The sequence below is a fragment of the Poecilia latipinna genome, unplaced genomic scaffold (assembly GCF_001443285.1).
Source record: "Poecilia latipinna isolate Pla-1442-1.1 unplaced genomic scaffold, P_latipinna-1.0 Scaffold182, whole genome shotgun sequence".
In the NCBI taxonomy this organism is placed as follows: Eukaryota; Metazoa; Chordata; class Actinopteri; order Cyprinodontiformes; family Poeciliidae; genus Poecilia; species Poecilia latipinna.
In genome coordinates, this window is record NW_015112798.1 from 465,560 (window position 1) to 481,823 (window position 16,264).

At 38.6% G+C, this 16,264-nt stretch overlaps 1 protein-coding gene across 1 annotated transcript; it reads right to left on the reverse strand.

Annotated features, from left to right (window-relative positions):
• Positions 1-7,707: 7,707 nt before the first annotated feature.
• On the reverse strand, positions 7,708-11,389 carry LOC106946235 (C-C chemokine receptor type 1-like). Its single transcript, XM_015030442.1, has 3 exons — positions 11,275-11,389; positions 10,991-11,163; positions 7,708-9,349 (listed from the first exon to the last, which is right to left on the reverse strand). Exons 2-3 carry the CDS (start codon positions 11,149-11,151, stop codon positions 8,479-8,481), a joined length of 1,032 nt encoding a protein of 343 aa, XP_014885928.1. The 5' UTR covers positions 11,152-11,163; positions 11,275-11,389; the 3' UTR covers positions 7,708-8,478.
• Positions 11,390-16,264: the final 4,875 nt, after the last annotated feature.

Here is a 16,264-nt window from a genome sequence, read left to right on the forward strand (position 1 = left end):
GCTAGTGAGTTGGTAGATGTTCTGACTGATATTTTCAACTTCTCTTTCAGTCAGGCCAAAGGTTGCTGTATCCTGTCTGAATGACTGCTGCCCGGAAGCACTGATGTCAGTAGTAATGAAGTGTTTTGAATGACTTGATCAATGACTTGATGCAGAAAGGGGGCTGGTGATGCAGCCTTCCTGCATCACCAGCCCCCTTCAGTTCACTTATTGTCCCAGCCGCTTCACTAAGAACGCCATATCCACCACCCTACACTCAGTCATCTCCTACTTGAAGACAAAGACACTTACATTTATTTCAGTACAGTTTTTAATACCGTCATTCTCCAAAGACTAATGAACGTCTACTGAGCTGGAACACCACCACATGTCTCTGGATCCTGGACTGTTTGACCCCGTCGGTTGGTAAAAACATCTCCAACACCGTTAACACCATTACTAGCAGAGGCTAGTCAGGGGTGCTGAAAGGGTCGTTGGAGTTGCCCTTTCCCCCTGACAGAGATCCTTTCTAAAACCACTTCAGGAGGATGGCACAGAACATTGTTAGGGGCTCATCACACCCTCCCCATAAACTGTTTGAACTGCTGCCATCAGGCAAACGTTACAGGAGCATAAAAGCTAAAATCACCAGACTGATTAACAGCTCCGTCCCACAGGCTGTTGGAATGCTAAAGTCCTGATCTGGTTATGCACCCCACAGCATGTTTATGGCAGTGTTTTTTGTTTTTAAAAAGTTATCCATCCATTTCAACAACACATTGAACATTAGAGTTAATGAAAATATACAATTAGTCTTGAGATGTTATCATGATGCTGATAATCAGGAGCAAATATCAGAAAAAAAGCATCTTAAATTTAAAATAATATTTAAATTTGTTTTAACTGTTAAGTGTACAAGTAAGCTCACATAAAGGTGGGAGACATCCATTATTCATGAAGTGTCAGATGCCATTTGAAGGGTTTGTAAAGTGCAGATCAGATCATGCAGGTCATGTTATTTTCTTTTCATTAATATGTCCAGGTTTATGAGCCAATTCCAATTTCATGACCCCTGCACAGATCCTGGCTCCCCCACTGAGCCCAGGGAGCATCCAAGGTTACTGAAAGAAAATAATTTTCAGAATGTTGTCTGTTATCATAGAAAACAACACAAAACCATGCTTTGAATCCATAAGGGTGGATGTTTTTCTAAAATCTAATTGTAATCAAAAGTAAGTCAGGGTTATTTGTGATGTTGTGAGGTTGATTTTGACAAATGATGGTGGTTGCCGCGTGTGTTGCTGATCATCTGGCAGGTCTGGCATGGGAAAGGTGGTTAAAGGTGAGCACCACAGTAATGTAACATGTCTGGGAAAAGCAAAACCACCACAAGCAAGTGACAAAGTTTTTATGTGAAATTGATTAAGTTATTTTTGAATTTTGCTGTTTCCATTAACCCTTTCTAACGCAATGCATCAAAATGTGTGTAGAAAATGTTTATGGAAACACGGCTAATGAGACTGACCATCTTTAATTCAGGTAGCCTGTTTCATCCTGAGAGGAAACCTGCAGCTCTACGTTAGAAAACACAGGCAGCCCTGCAGACTCATACCACCAACCAACAAAATTGTATTTAGGACTTTATCTATGCCACTTTAACACAGGAATATGGTTTGATATATTCTACACCATACCATTCCAGCTCTTCCTGTATTTTTAGAGTCATCCTGTTGGAACCTCTGCCCCAGCGCCCAATCTTTTGTCGGCTCTAATGGGTTTCTTCCAGGACTGCACTGAACCCAGCGCCATTCATCTTCCTGTCAGTTGTGACCAGCTTACACTTTACCAGCTAAAGGAAAAACACATGATGCTGTCACAACCATGTTTCACAACAGTCAAGTTTTGTCATTCAAACTTTTAGAAAAACTTTTAAAATGTCTGAAAAAAGAAGAAAAAAAGGATCATGTGAATTAAGTGCATTTCCATCTAATGGTTCAAAGCAAATCAGCCGTGATTCCATCTACATACTACATATGACTACAGTAGACAGGAAGTAATAATAATAATAAGAAGAAGAACTCAAACTTATATTGCGCTTTTTATAACACTCCAAGATGCTAATTAGAAGCTGCAAACTAGCATGGACCACACATCTCAGAAAAGTAAAGAGAGTCATGCATGGAGGTTTGGACTTACAGACCCACTGGAGGATGGTGGCATCTGCTGCATTGAAACTTTTTTGGAAAATGTGTCTCCTTCTCCACTTTAGCACATTAACACAGCACTAGTGAGCTTAAAAACGTCTGAGAAACAGAGGAAATTATTTAAAATTTTGCCTTTTTCATCAGCCTATTCTATTGCGAAACTTCTAAAAGCTAAAAGAGAAACATGGTTATTGTCTAGTCGGTGTATTGATGGTGAATTGCAGTGTTAGTTTTCTGCTATATGACATACAGAGGCCATATTTGATTGGGGCGCCTACTCCCACAGATTCCATTTCCGGAAGATGGATTGATCAGAGCTATGATGTCAATGTTTTATTACCAAACCTGCTTTAAATTTCTCCATAGCTTTGCCTCTGACCTGTCAGCTGTGATTCTTGGTCTTCATGAAAGCCAGCTGACCTTCCTGACATGTATGAGTCCACTCCTAAGGCTGTACTTAAACACCTCACCGGCTAGTGTGCTGCTCCCTGAGATGGTTAAATACAGCCAACCTTAGCTCCATTAGCATTTATGTGGATCCAGCCGGCACACACAAAGGAGGTAATTGGGAATATCATCACCTTCATTATCTTCTCAGTGTGACCTAATGTCAGTGTCCTTATAGTTAACCAGCTGCACCCATCAAAACAGTTAATTAAGAGGACACAAATTATTTAAGCAAGAAAGCAATCACTGCTGGAGTCTGAAATTTAGAGTATTATACATCATAAATGGATTACAAGCTGGGCTTTAAATGCTGCAGCTATAAGGTTTTTGGATGATTTCTGATGTTTGGTTTTGTAAAGCTTTGAGCTGCCAATACCATTAGGCACTTCACATCTCTATAAAACATAACTGCAATTTAGGAAATGAGAAAAACTCAATATCAGGTTGTGTTTTGATATTTTAAAACAATGTGAGGCCAGTTTGGGAGATTAGCTTTTATGGCACCTGTTTGTCCAAACATTAACAGATACCAGAAGAAAAAAAGGACTGAATTGCTATTAACCTATTTTCATTCATGTAGAGTAAGGCCTCTTTTCCCCACGAAGCACACACTCCATTGGGAAAAAGTCATTTTCCCAGCTGGCAGAGTAAAGGAACTGTGGTGTAAATATTTGTTTATAAAGTTAATGACCGGTAAAAAGTCACTTTGCTCATGAAATGTGAGCTGACTTCAGTTTTGCTGAGATTTTCTTTCCTCTCAATAACCTGCATTTATCTCCATTGATTTTGTCTTCAGTTACAACCAGCTTCCTAGTAAAGTATGATACACAAAACAGAGCGTACAATTTCCAAAGGTTCAGGAAATATACATTATAGGGTTAGAGAAACGTCCTCAGTAATGCTGTTGGTGTGAGGAAGAAAAGTGGGATTAAAAAGAAGCACTTCTCTGCTTTCATACAAGGTCTACTTAATTATATTTGATAGAAAACCTTTTTTGTTGTTATTTTCTGTTAATCTCATTTGATAGAGCAAGAACAAATCTCTTGTTTAATTAGTATCTAGCTGTTGATGAAAATAAAAAGTGTCAGACATTTTGAGTATAATTAATTCTAGCTCTTTTGTTAAACAGAAGTTATTTAATTATGCTCCATGAACTAAGAGCTATCCACTGCATAATGACATTTATCACATATTCAGGGACATCAACATATTGATTCCAAGCAAGCTGGAGTGCTCTGAGACGCATTGGAGGAAGGGAGAGGGAGTCTTAGTTAGCATAACAGCTAATTATAACGTTGAGCAGAATGACCTTGGGGGCATCTTGGCTAATCGCTCCGAGTGGACCCGGGGGTCTCTGGACGGGGAGACAGAGAGAAGGAAGAAGAGAAGGGATGAGAGAGGATGGGAGAGAAAGAGATAGAGAGAGAGAGAATGAGATGAAAGAGGCAGACACAGCGCTTTGGGCTCAGTGTGGCAGAGTGTGTGACGGCTCAGTCAGGAGGCACTGAGGGAGGAATGAGATGGCTCGGGTCCACTCACAGCTAAGTACACACACACACAACACACACACAGTTTGCATATCCAACAAAACAGTCTGCTCCATGAAGAGGGTCTATTTTGAATGTTGTTTGTGTGTCCTCCCACATGCCTCAGTATTCCACACCAAATTTCATGTGAAAGACTGAAAAGTAAACTCAGAGACTGGACTGACCGGCTGTGTTTCCATTCACCATGCAACTGCACAAAAAGTGGAATTACAAAAATAAATCTGTTTAATGGAATTATGGCAATAAAAAAAAAAAAAAAAAACTCATGGTGTTGGATATAAAGTTTTTACGCTAGCATGAGGTTGTGTAAAATTGGTTTCTTTTGCAAAACTGTGACGGAAACATTTTGAATCTCATGAGTCACATGATCAGCAACCAGAGGCTAGTGCTGGCAAAAAAAACAAAAAACAAAGACGACGACAGAAAATAGTTGGAGGATCATGGCGGACTATGTTTTTTAATGACTTATCGCGTGAACAAACGTATTCACGCGTAATTTGAATTGTGTTTCTTATTTAATGGAAACACTGCAATTGCAAAATTGCTTTTTCAGCATCAGTGGATGTTTTGTGCACATTTGTTTCCTTCTCTCAATCACTGCTCATTTCATTACATACAACTGTTTAGTTACCTGTTAACACAAACAGCAAATTAGCTGCAGCTCTATGAGGGAATGTTTGTTGAAGATGGTCTGCTGAAGTCGGAACTGAGAACAGAAATGAAAGGTGATTTAAATGACTCCTAAAGCTGCAGTGGTTGTTGGACACATTTCTGAAAACCACAATGTTCTGAAAAATGATTATCTACAAAGAGAAGGCCAAATTCCTTAGTGCTGCAATGATGGGTTTTTGGGGGGCATGGTGGGGAGTGGTTTTTTGTTGTTGTTTTTTTTAGTTTTCAGCTTCTTTTAAAAAATGATGTCACTCTCTGTTAGGTTGACATTCCAAGCTTGAGCGTTGTGGATGTGTGTTTTGGAGTGAGGAATCATGACTCTCTCTGTGGATACTAGACAACTCAAGGTTAGACAGTTGCCTGGACAACAAACGACTGTCTGGTTGCACGGTGTAAAGTATTATGCAGTAACATGGGTTATGGTGTGTGGTTGTTTTTTGGGGTTTGATCTCTTAATCATGCATCATACTAAAATATTTTTGGAATGGTTCAAAATTACCACCCAGGTCCATAAGGAAATGGAGAAACAGGTTTGGTATGGAAGAACCTGGGATCGGGTTGAATGAAGGCAACAGAAGGATCCAGCGGGGAGGGAGGGAGGTTAAATACTGGGAGTTTGATGACTTCAAAATGGACTGGTATTAATTAGGAGGCAGGTTCAGCTGAGAGGGGAGAGCAGAAGGAAGGCTGAGGAGAGAGAGGTGGCACAAGCTTCAACATGAGCAGAAATTTGTCAATGTTCAGCTAATGTCGAAAAGCTCAAACAAAATTGAGGTGTTTCCATTAAGTAAAAAATCCATTTAAAATCACACGTGACTAAGTTTGTTCACACAATAAGTCATTAAAAATCATATCGCGTCATCATCCTCTAACTCAGCTTTTCTCAGTTCCGTCCTCAGGCCCCCCCATGTCCTGCATGTTTTAGGTGTTTCCCTTCTGTCACACACCTGGATTGAATCTCTGGGTGATTAACAGGCTTCTGCATTACTTGATGGTCATGCAATCATTTGAATCAGCTGTCCTGGAAAAGAGGCACGTCCAAAACATGCAGAGCAGGGGGGGTGAGGACTGGAACTACTTCCTGTCGTCTTCTTCATGGTTTGCGCCAGTGGAAACATCTTGCTGCTGACAATTCTTGATCATGTGACTTGTATGCAAAAAAAGTGTTTCCATTTCAAAAGAAAGAAAAGAAAAGATAAAAACAATATTTCCAGGAATTATAGTGACTAAATTGTAAAATATTGTCATGTCAGAGTTAAGGATTTTATTAGAAAAAAAATTGTGTATATTGTTTTGTGTGGATATTTTACCTTTGCGTTTTATTTTAGTTTATCCGGGATAAACTACCAAAAGAGGTAAAAAAAAAAAAAGTCCAATAATAAACTCAGACACAGGTACATTTGAAATACCACCGGGTCTGAAAGGGCAACAGACACCCATTTTGAATCTTAGGTTTATGTATTTATCTCCCCAAAGCTGTAGGTGGTTGCATTGATTCAGAGGGTGTAATCTGCCCACAGACAGACTGACTGCCCCCGGATCCGTGTTATTTATACAAGAGGACAAGAGGGCGTCTTTTTGGTGTCCACAGGAGTAATACTCTGCTGTCAGCCGACAACCGAAAGAGGAGGAAGGAGGTTGTATTTGCAGTGAACCTGAGTCCAGCAGGTCCACAGAATAAACTGAGCTGATCTATAATCACACTGATGTTATCAGAATGATGAGTGTTTCATCATTTTCTGTTTATCTTATTTCTGAATTCCTCCGCCATACTGGTACATCTCAAAAAATTTGAAAATTACGTAAAAGTGTAAAATTTCAGATCGCAAAACTGTCGTTTTGTATAGATTCATTACAAAATGAATAAAATGTTTCAACCTTTTTTTGTAGGTATAGAAACCCCAACATTTAATGTTTATGATCTATAAGCCATAAACATCAAAACTACAAGAAACACAGGCTTAGAATATATCACTCTATGTATGAGATGATTCTATATAACATCTGAGTTGACTGCCCAAAAATATTCCACTTTTACGAAATAGACCAATTTTTTAGGTGCATTTCCATTTTATTCTAATCCACTGTTACAGCTGTAATGTTTCATTATGAACACCAGAGGGCAGCAGAGCTCTTATTGGTGTCTATAAGCTCCCTGACTTATTTAAGCTGTTGCAGATCCATCGCTCCATGTGTGATTTGGTTCAGACGGGTTCCCATCCTGTGTGTACAGCCATAATATTACCCTAACTCATACACACTGATCTGACCTTTGACCTGAATTAACAAACACCCATTACCTCGACGGCTCTGCAACATCAATCAGATGGACTTGTAAAGATGCTGGGCTAAATAAATAATATCATGCTCCTGCTGTGGTTAGTAAAATGTATACATTCACACATAAAACTATACAAACAAGACAGCTGGATCTTGATGTTGTGCTATATTTACAGCTTTTTATGATGTAAAAAATATGGGGTCATGATAAATGCCTTCAAACCTGTGTTTGAAACATATAAGGCAGATTATCTGGCTGCAGAAGTGTGCTCTGCCTTAAAGTAATACTTTTGTCTCAGTTCAAGCATTCAGTAGTTCTTTGACACATTTCTGTTATTATTCGACATCTTGACCAAATGTCTGCCCTATGAACTGCCCCAGACTCTAGAGATGTTTCTTGTCTGCAGACCTCTTCCGAAGATTTTCAGTCAAATTTAGTTGTAGGATCTGATCTTGTCATTTCAGATTTTAATTTGACCTCTCATGAAGTCCATCAAGTCACATGATTTACTTTGAACTCCCAGTAAAGATGAGTAAATGTACTAAAATGCTCTAAATGTACACAAAGTCTACTCAAAAAGGATTTTGCACAAATTTATTTGTACAGCACATTTAAAACAGCAGTTGACCAGAGTGCTTTACAATTTACACCATCATAACATAAAACAAACATTAAAATAATAAAACCGCAGAAAACAAGTTGAATGAAAGTGTCAGAAAAACATCTATATTGACTATATTGATGACTTTGTGAGGTTTGTACAGCAGAGATAGATGATCCAACACGATGCCAACTTGCCTGCAGGTAAGGTGCACATGGATTTGCATCACATGAATGATATACAAGCCAAAGGAAATAGCCATTTCCTGATTAGACATTACACATAAATTAATTATATATTAAGTTAATTTACAACATCTGAGTTAAATGGAAGCACACCTGAAGATGCATTTTTAAGGCTACAAATAAAACCTACTTTTTTATCAATAAACTGAAGAACCACGTTTGGTTCATCTTTAGATGCAATTTCCAGTGACCTGAAGTTGCCATGCTTATCTGTGTAAACAGCTGCATATAATCTAACATGCTGTGTTTAACTAGAAGTAAAACACAGTATGGGAATGTTGTCCACCATTTTGTTCTAGTTTATATTAGCTTTTGGCATTTGATCTGGATACACTGCAGCTGAGCTGTGGACATACAGGCTTCTAACTTTAGGAACCTGATCAGAAACTCCCCTGTTATAGAGTTACTGTTATAGACATTGCTCTTCAGCAAGGTCACAACCATTGCTAAAGAGTAACTTGAACTTGAAAAGTCCAACTTTGACGATGGTTGACCCTAAAACTTATGCATTGCAGGCCAAGGTTTTGTCGTTTGTTGGATTTTTTGTTGGCAGGGTAGCTGGGCTGCATTCAGGCAGAGAAATGTCCTTCCTCAATCCTGGGAAACATTTCACAAACAACTGTCTGACATAATCTTGGAATTTTGTCCCTAGCAACGTGTAGAAGAAAGGACTGATGCAAAAGTAAAAGTATGCCATGTTACGAGTGATCTGAAGGGCGTAACCGAGTTTCTGTGATTCCTCACAGCTATTGGGTCCATGTTCCAGAAGCACTACAACAACACTGAATGGAGTACAGCAGATAAAACACAGCAGTATGATGACTACGACCAGTCTGACTGTCTTGAATTTAGAAGCTATTCTTGTTGATATGACTGTGATTGTAATCCTGACGTTGCAGTAGATAATAGCAGCCAGAGGGAGGATGAAGAACACAAAAAGCTGGATATAAAACCCAGCATATATCACTACATCCATATTTGGGAGATCAGTGGGATAATAATCACAATGTATTGAATTGTTTAAATACGTGACAGTGTTGAGGGAAAGCATCGGCCTGATGCAAGCCAAACCACTCACCAGCCACACCACCACACAGGAAATGACTGCGTAATGTTGGTTCCTCACATGAGCAGCAGGCAGCGAATACACAACAGCCAGATGCTGGTCAAACATCAGCAGAGTTAAAAAGAAAACTGAGCTGTAAAAACCCATGTAGTAGGCACTGAAGACGATCTTGCACATAGCTGAGCCAAAAATCCATTCAGACATCTGCATGTAGATGGCCACAAAGGGAAGGCTGCTCATGAAGATCAGGGAGGACGCCACCAGGTTGACCAGCAAGATGTTGACCACAGTGGTCAGCCTCTCGAATCTGGGATGACAGACAGAGAGAAAGAAACAGTGTTTATAAGTTGCTTTTTGGCAGATTTGGTCTTATTTGACCGGATATAGAACCACAGGTAGCACTTCATCACTATACCAATGATGGGACTTCTGACTCTTCGAAACGAAACATCTTCAGGATCCGTTCACTTCAAAGACCTGCTCATGTGACCCATTTTTGAAAATATACATTTTTCCAAAAACAAGCCATTTTATCTGTAATAAAGTTTAATTCTAATTGTTTTTGTGGATGAAGTTCACAAAAAAGTTGGGCCTGTATTTAGTAAATAACTCCATTATGTTCTTAAAGCAAATATCACGTATGTATTTTCATATAATATAACATTTCAAAAAAGAAAAAGTCAAATCAAACGTAATAGGAGTTACTGCAGAGCATTTTAAGCAAGCAGTTGTAAAACCAAAGAACAGCTCTGACTGTACAAGGGAGACTCGACTTCTGTTCATGAATCAGATCAGTTGTGAATACTTACACTAAACGGCACCTACTATTTTGGAATCCTACCTGGTTGGTCTCTAACCTTGCTTCTTTGGGACCAAAGCCAATAACTACTGTCTTTTCTTCTGTCTTTGTATTAAATGTTTCCTCAAGTCCACAATGGAAATGAGCTCTGATATATTTTTTCTGTGTTCTTATCTTTGGTAAAACACACATTAAGTTGTGAAAGGGAAATTTTGTATTTTATTTGCTATGTTGTAGCAAATTTAGTTCCAGTCTAGTATCGTATGTCTTTGTCCACCTCATGCTTATGTTTTGTTGTAATGTTCAGAAACATTTCCACAGTGAATCTGTCTGGGCTATGTTTTCCATTTTTCCATTAAGAAACAGAAGTAATTCATTACATCTCGTCTGATAGCTAATGTATTTCTTAAAAGTGCAGCCAGTCTCCCTACAGGGTTAAATCTGTGAAAGTCTTGCAAATGTTGGACTCTGGACCTTTCTCTCAATTCACTTCATGTCACAACCATAGCTGAAGAGTAACTTGAACTTGAAAAGTCCAACTTCTAGGCAAAATGTATCGAACACAATATCCAGGACCTGAAGCAATATTCATTGTGTCTGGCCTGGATTGCTTTTCAGTTGTTTTGGGGTTTGATGAATTTATTTGGTAACACTTTATTTGAAGGGGGTGAATAAGACTGACATGACACTGTCATAAACATGACATAACACCTGTCATGAACATGAATAAGCCTTCATGAATATTTATGACTGTTGTCATAAAGCGCCATTCGGTAAATTATGACACTTTTAATACAAAGTTGACATTATTCAAAATGTCTTTGTTATGACAACTTGACATTAATCAAGAAATCATTACTGATATAAATTTTTTATAAAAGAATTACTGACTGCACTTTAAAAATGAGGTAACTTTATGTTATTAAAGGTAAAGTTTAAACGCCTTATGACAACAGTCATTAATATTCATGAAGACTTATTCATGTTCATGACAGATGTTATGTCATGTTTATGAAAGTGTCATGTCAGTCTTATTCACCTCCCTTCAAATAAAGTGTTACCATTGATTCTAATTCCATTATTATTCTGTGTTCTTTAGACTCGTCATTTTGATTAGATCAGCCTTGTTTCTGCTTTACTTGGACTCACCGGTAGATGATGAACAGAACAAGCCCGTTCCCAAGCAGACTGAAGACGAACATGAAGTAGTAGAGGATGGACAGCTGAGCTCCCAGCCTGTTGTCACCGTCTCTGCTGCATGGTGGAACCTCTTCATTTCCATTAGTACTGTTTGTACTGTTTGGTAACATTTCTATCTTTACCTAAAATCAGCCACAAATAAAAACAAAAAGTTAGACGTTGAGGATCATACTTATAGGAGAATATGAAATGATTCAAAAATATATATGTTGGAAATAAATTAGTTGACTTACAACTTGAAGAGCTCAGAAGCTTCAGATTCTAGATGTGTGTCTGATAACTAAAACCCTCAGTAACAAGTTACCAAAGTAGGAAGTTCTTCTGTTTTTGTTAGCAGGTCTGTGCCTGCATGTCTACAGCTGAAACCTGATCCATGCGCAGAATAAAAAGACACACCTTTTTGTACTCGATGTCTGAAGTTAAATCAAACCAAACAGTTTTTAGATCAGTTAGAATTACTAAAATTAATTTTACTTGTTACATGCCAGGCCAGAAAATTTGCCGAAAACATTTTTCTGAATTTTTTTCTGTGACTTTCCTTAAATTCACAATCTTACATACATTTCGGTCAGCATCAGGGATGAATGTCTTTTAAACTGTATGACAAAGTTACAAAAATATTTCTAAAAAAATGTTCTCGCTGACTTTTCAGTGTAAGTAAATATCTGCTTTCATTTGAACTGCAGATACAAAAATGTTGAAAGACAGCAGAGTCGGTCAACACATCTCCTTACAAGGAAGTTATTATTCTAATGGTTCAGCTACTCAGAGGTAAACAGACTACATTATACTCAAGATGTTACTGTAGGATAAATGTCAGTGATGAGGCTGTAGCTAAGAAACTGACTGAAAAAACACAGAATTATAGATAAATTTACAATAACAAATGCTTCTGGTGAGACTATTAAGAAGACGTCAGAGGGTTAAATGTTCTTAAAACCACCATTTCTTGTGTCATAGTTAACCATGAGCTTGACCAATATCTGGTTACAGATTGTGTAAACTTCTGATTTCTCAATATCAATTCTTGTATTTCAAAATACACACAACAACCAACAACAGCAGCAACAGCAAGTCGAAATTGTTTTTGACTTGCTGAATTGATTTATTATTATAAAAATGTACAAACCTAAAATCACCCAGGCCATAAAGCACGGGTATATGTACAGATGAAACATCACTAAAAACAATTAAAACATAACTCTTTCAACTCTCTCTCCCACATTTTTTATTTTCATTTTTAAGTCTGAAGAGTTTCCGTCCTGAAACTCTTGCTCGTTAATCCAACTGAGATCCTGAACAGGCCAGTCAAGCGTGGAAGCTTTCCCATGTGGCTGAGTAGATAACATCAAGGAAGAAAATGGGTTTCATTTTTTAGCTTTTGCTTGGCTGGATGTGAGTTCTGATTATCTTGAATCATGTGATGTGGGAACGTTGGTGAAATCAGTCCTAAAACCTTCCTCAGGCTTAAGCACAAAGACAAATGTAGGCCAGAGTTAGATCCTGATTGGAAAACTGTAGCCTGGTAAAAACCAGACCCCTGTACTACACTTTGCTCTGGAGGTTCTGTTGAGAAAGGATTGTTGTTGAGGTTCTAAATTTTATCCAATGGCATATGCCTGTGACATATGCAATGTGTTAGTTCCACACTAAGCAGCTCACTGGGAGTTGCCTTTGTTGTGAACAACCATCCTCCACTGAGAAGAAGGAAGTGTTGAGCCAAAGATGCGACTGTTACTATAATTCAATATTTGGAGGCATGCCCAACGAGGACTGAATTCATTCCCTTCCTCCACTGCCATCATTAAAACTACAGAGAGACTACAATTCTAGAAAAATGCTGAAAATCTACGTCATCGTTCACAACTGCTCCTTCTGTTTGTTGATTGGCAACTGAAGTCGAGGGGAGAAAGCGAGAATATTTTAGGAAAGGAATTCCACAGGAAGGCAACAGCCAGGCTTGGAAAGTTATAATTTACCAAATAAAACCTTGTTTTGAAAAGTAAATACCTAATTGATGATATCTGTCCAAAATATGACAACTGTCCTCTTGTGAAAAGGAATCACCTCAGACGTTTGAGCCCTGCAGGATCCTGGATGTCCCAAAGCACCTTTTACTTTCTTTTCCTTTCCTACGGGAAAACCTGAAGCTCTGATTCGCTCTTTGGGAGAAGGTGCTCCAGGCTCACCTGGAGGTTCCTTTATGTTTTTACTCACTCTTAGATTGGAACCGGGAGTTTTGTGCAGGGCTTCTTTGCTTTGTTCCAACTTGCTGCTGCCTGCCTGAGTTACAAGCACACACTCATATGTGTCCTTCTTCTGAGTGTGTGTGACTGGTTATACCATTTAAATACTCCATGTCTTCATTCCCTCTATGTTTGTGAGAGACAAAGGCAGAGAGAGACTGAAAAGGTCATGATTACGTCTCGCCTACAATAAGAGAAATCCAAAGACAGTGGGGAGAGGAATTGACCAGCGGTGACCTTCAGCAATCCCATGATCCTCCCTGTGTGTCCGGACCTCCAGCCACATCATCCAGCTCAGAGTGTAACTCAGCTGCTTCTATTACTGTAAGGAACAGGAAATGAATCTGACTGTGACTGACAGCAGCTCCTCGGCAATAATGAATGTGTAAAACATCTGCACATCAAAAGTGTCAAATATGATTAGTCGTTATGTTTCAGTCAACATAACTTACATAGCAATTTTATATTTTTGTATACTCTGTATGTCTTAGCACTTCATCCAGAGGACTCGCAGTGGTATGTCAGTCAGCGTGTGTACAATCGATGAAACCGAGACTCCAATAGGAGGAGACGAGTAAACGAGCAGCTGGTTCTCAACAAAAATATAACTATAAATAAAAATGCAATTGATCTTCTATGCTGTGGTGGCACATGGTGTTGGTAGTGTCATGCTATGCATACTGGGTAAATTGAATAGTCTTAAATGGATCAATCAAAATCCAAAGCTTGTGTGTCCAACTAAGAATATGTAAATAGACATAAAAGCAGATGTTCTCCTACATGAGACTCAGTTTGAGCAGTTTAAAAAAGAAGAAGAGGCAAAACATTTCATTTCTGGAAGTGAACAGCTTCTGACAACTCAATGTATTTACTAAATACAAATCCAGAAAAAAACAACAAAAAAACATGAAAACCACGTTACGTATTTTTCCAATTCACAATGATGAACTGCTTCATGTGGGACCTTACAATCAAGTAAGACATACAAAGATTTATTGTTGTACTGTAATAAAATGTTCAACATGCCAAATTAATAATGTCTTACCAACTGATGTATTTTACAATCTCTTCTTGCTTCATCCCGCAACTGATGCTGGAGTCCATGTGATCTGGTGGTCCAACTCTATGGCATTATTCATATTGGGTCAATGCTGGATTGTTACTAAAATATCATATTGTTTACTCATCTTCACACAGTTTTTAATTATTCCTGACTGTGCATCCAGGTATGTCATATGTATGTCTGACATGTGGGTTGGGTTGAAGTAAAAGTTTTGTATGTTAGTTTATGCTAGTTCAAGTAACAGGAGCTAGAACTCAATTTTTATTTAAATATCAAACACCATTACATGCTTTCACTTTCATATTTTTTAGATTGTAACAGCTAACTATGAGCACCAGGGGGCAGCAGAACTCTAAACACAGGCTCATCACCTGAAAGCTGGCTGACCTCTGCAGGCTGTGCTGGAGTTGTATATCTTCATGTCTGATTCGGTGGTTAAAGGTGTTTTCTACAATTTGAATTCATAAGAAAGTGAAGCTGAACTAATGACCTCATGATGCTCCTGCTGCAGGAAAAATACAGAGTGGACGTCCTGCACACATGCACATAAAAAACCAGGTGGAGGCTGGAATGCAGATGTACCTCTATAAATCAAATATGACGTCAGATTAGCTTACAGTAATAATGGGATAATAATGATAATAGGGTTGGAGTTATGGAGGGGAATTAAGAGCAGTAACACGATTGTTGTTGGAAACCCTCATGTTTAAGATTTTAAAGCTAAATTAAGTTTTACTTCTAAGACTTGTTCAAAAAATGGCAATGCTAGTAAGACAAATAATTCAAACAAATATTTTTTAAAGTATTTTTCAGTATCAACATGTGAAAATACTAGAAGTGGAACTGTAGAAACGATGTAGGAACAATGTTAGGACGTCAGTTTTTTAAGTATTTTATTCAAAACAGCCTGTTTAATATTATTTACATCCTTCTCAAGAATCACCATAAACATTTTTGTTGGCATTGAACCCTTCTTGTTAATTCTGCAAGGTTCACACATATCTTCTCCGGTATTCTGATGACTCATGTTTTGGGGAAGAGCTCCAAACCTCTGAGTTTGGAAAATCTCTTTGCCAGTACTAATCGGTTTCTTTGTCAGATTCTTCGTCAGAACTGTTGCCCAGGTGCAGCTGGAAAACCTTCAGGTTGCTTCCAGGCAGAAGAAAACATGTTGGCAAAATTAAAAACCTAAATCTTCCCTTGCTGTGAATCACTAATTACTGGAAAAAGAATGCATCCTTCATAAAAGAAAAAAAAATATTTGTGAGGAGAGAGTGCTGACTATTTGGCTGTGGCTGTAGAGAATGTTCTATGCTGACTTTTTATCGCAGTGGTGTCCAGGATTCACGGCAGAAATAAGACATGCATGCTTGGTCTATGTAGAAAAAACAATTCAATCAGCTTGACAGCAATTTAACATCACAAACATGTTTTCTGACTGCTTCTACCAAGGATGTCTTCTTTCCCTTGTGGTAAATGTTATCAGAAATCATCTTTTAGCTTCAAAAACAAAGCTCAGGTTGCAGCGCACTCAGTGATCTGTATGCAAAGACACTCAGTGGTTTTTGTCATATGTGAACTAAAACTGAACACTTGAACTCATAAACAACTACAAAAAGAACACCAGCTGCAGAACGTTGGGCTTACACCAACAGTCTGGTGAAACCACAGTGACGTGAGTTCACCTCAGCAGCTTCACATTTCTGACGAAATGGAAATAAATACCTTTGCTCAGAGGCGCAAAAAGTGGGTATGCAGCGTATGCAACGCATAGGGGCGCAGCACCAGAGGGGGCGCCAAAACCCCGTCTGGAGGGGGCGACGCGCCCATTATGTTTTCCCATACACTTCAGCGCGCCTCACGCTCCTTCACCTCTCGCACATAGCGAGGTAAATGTAGTGATTTTTATACTTC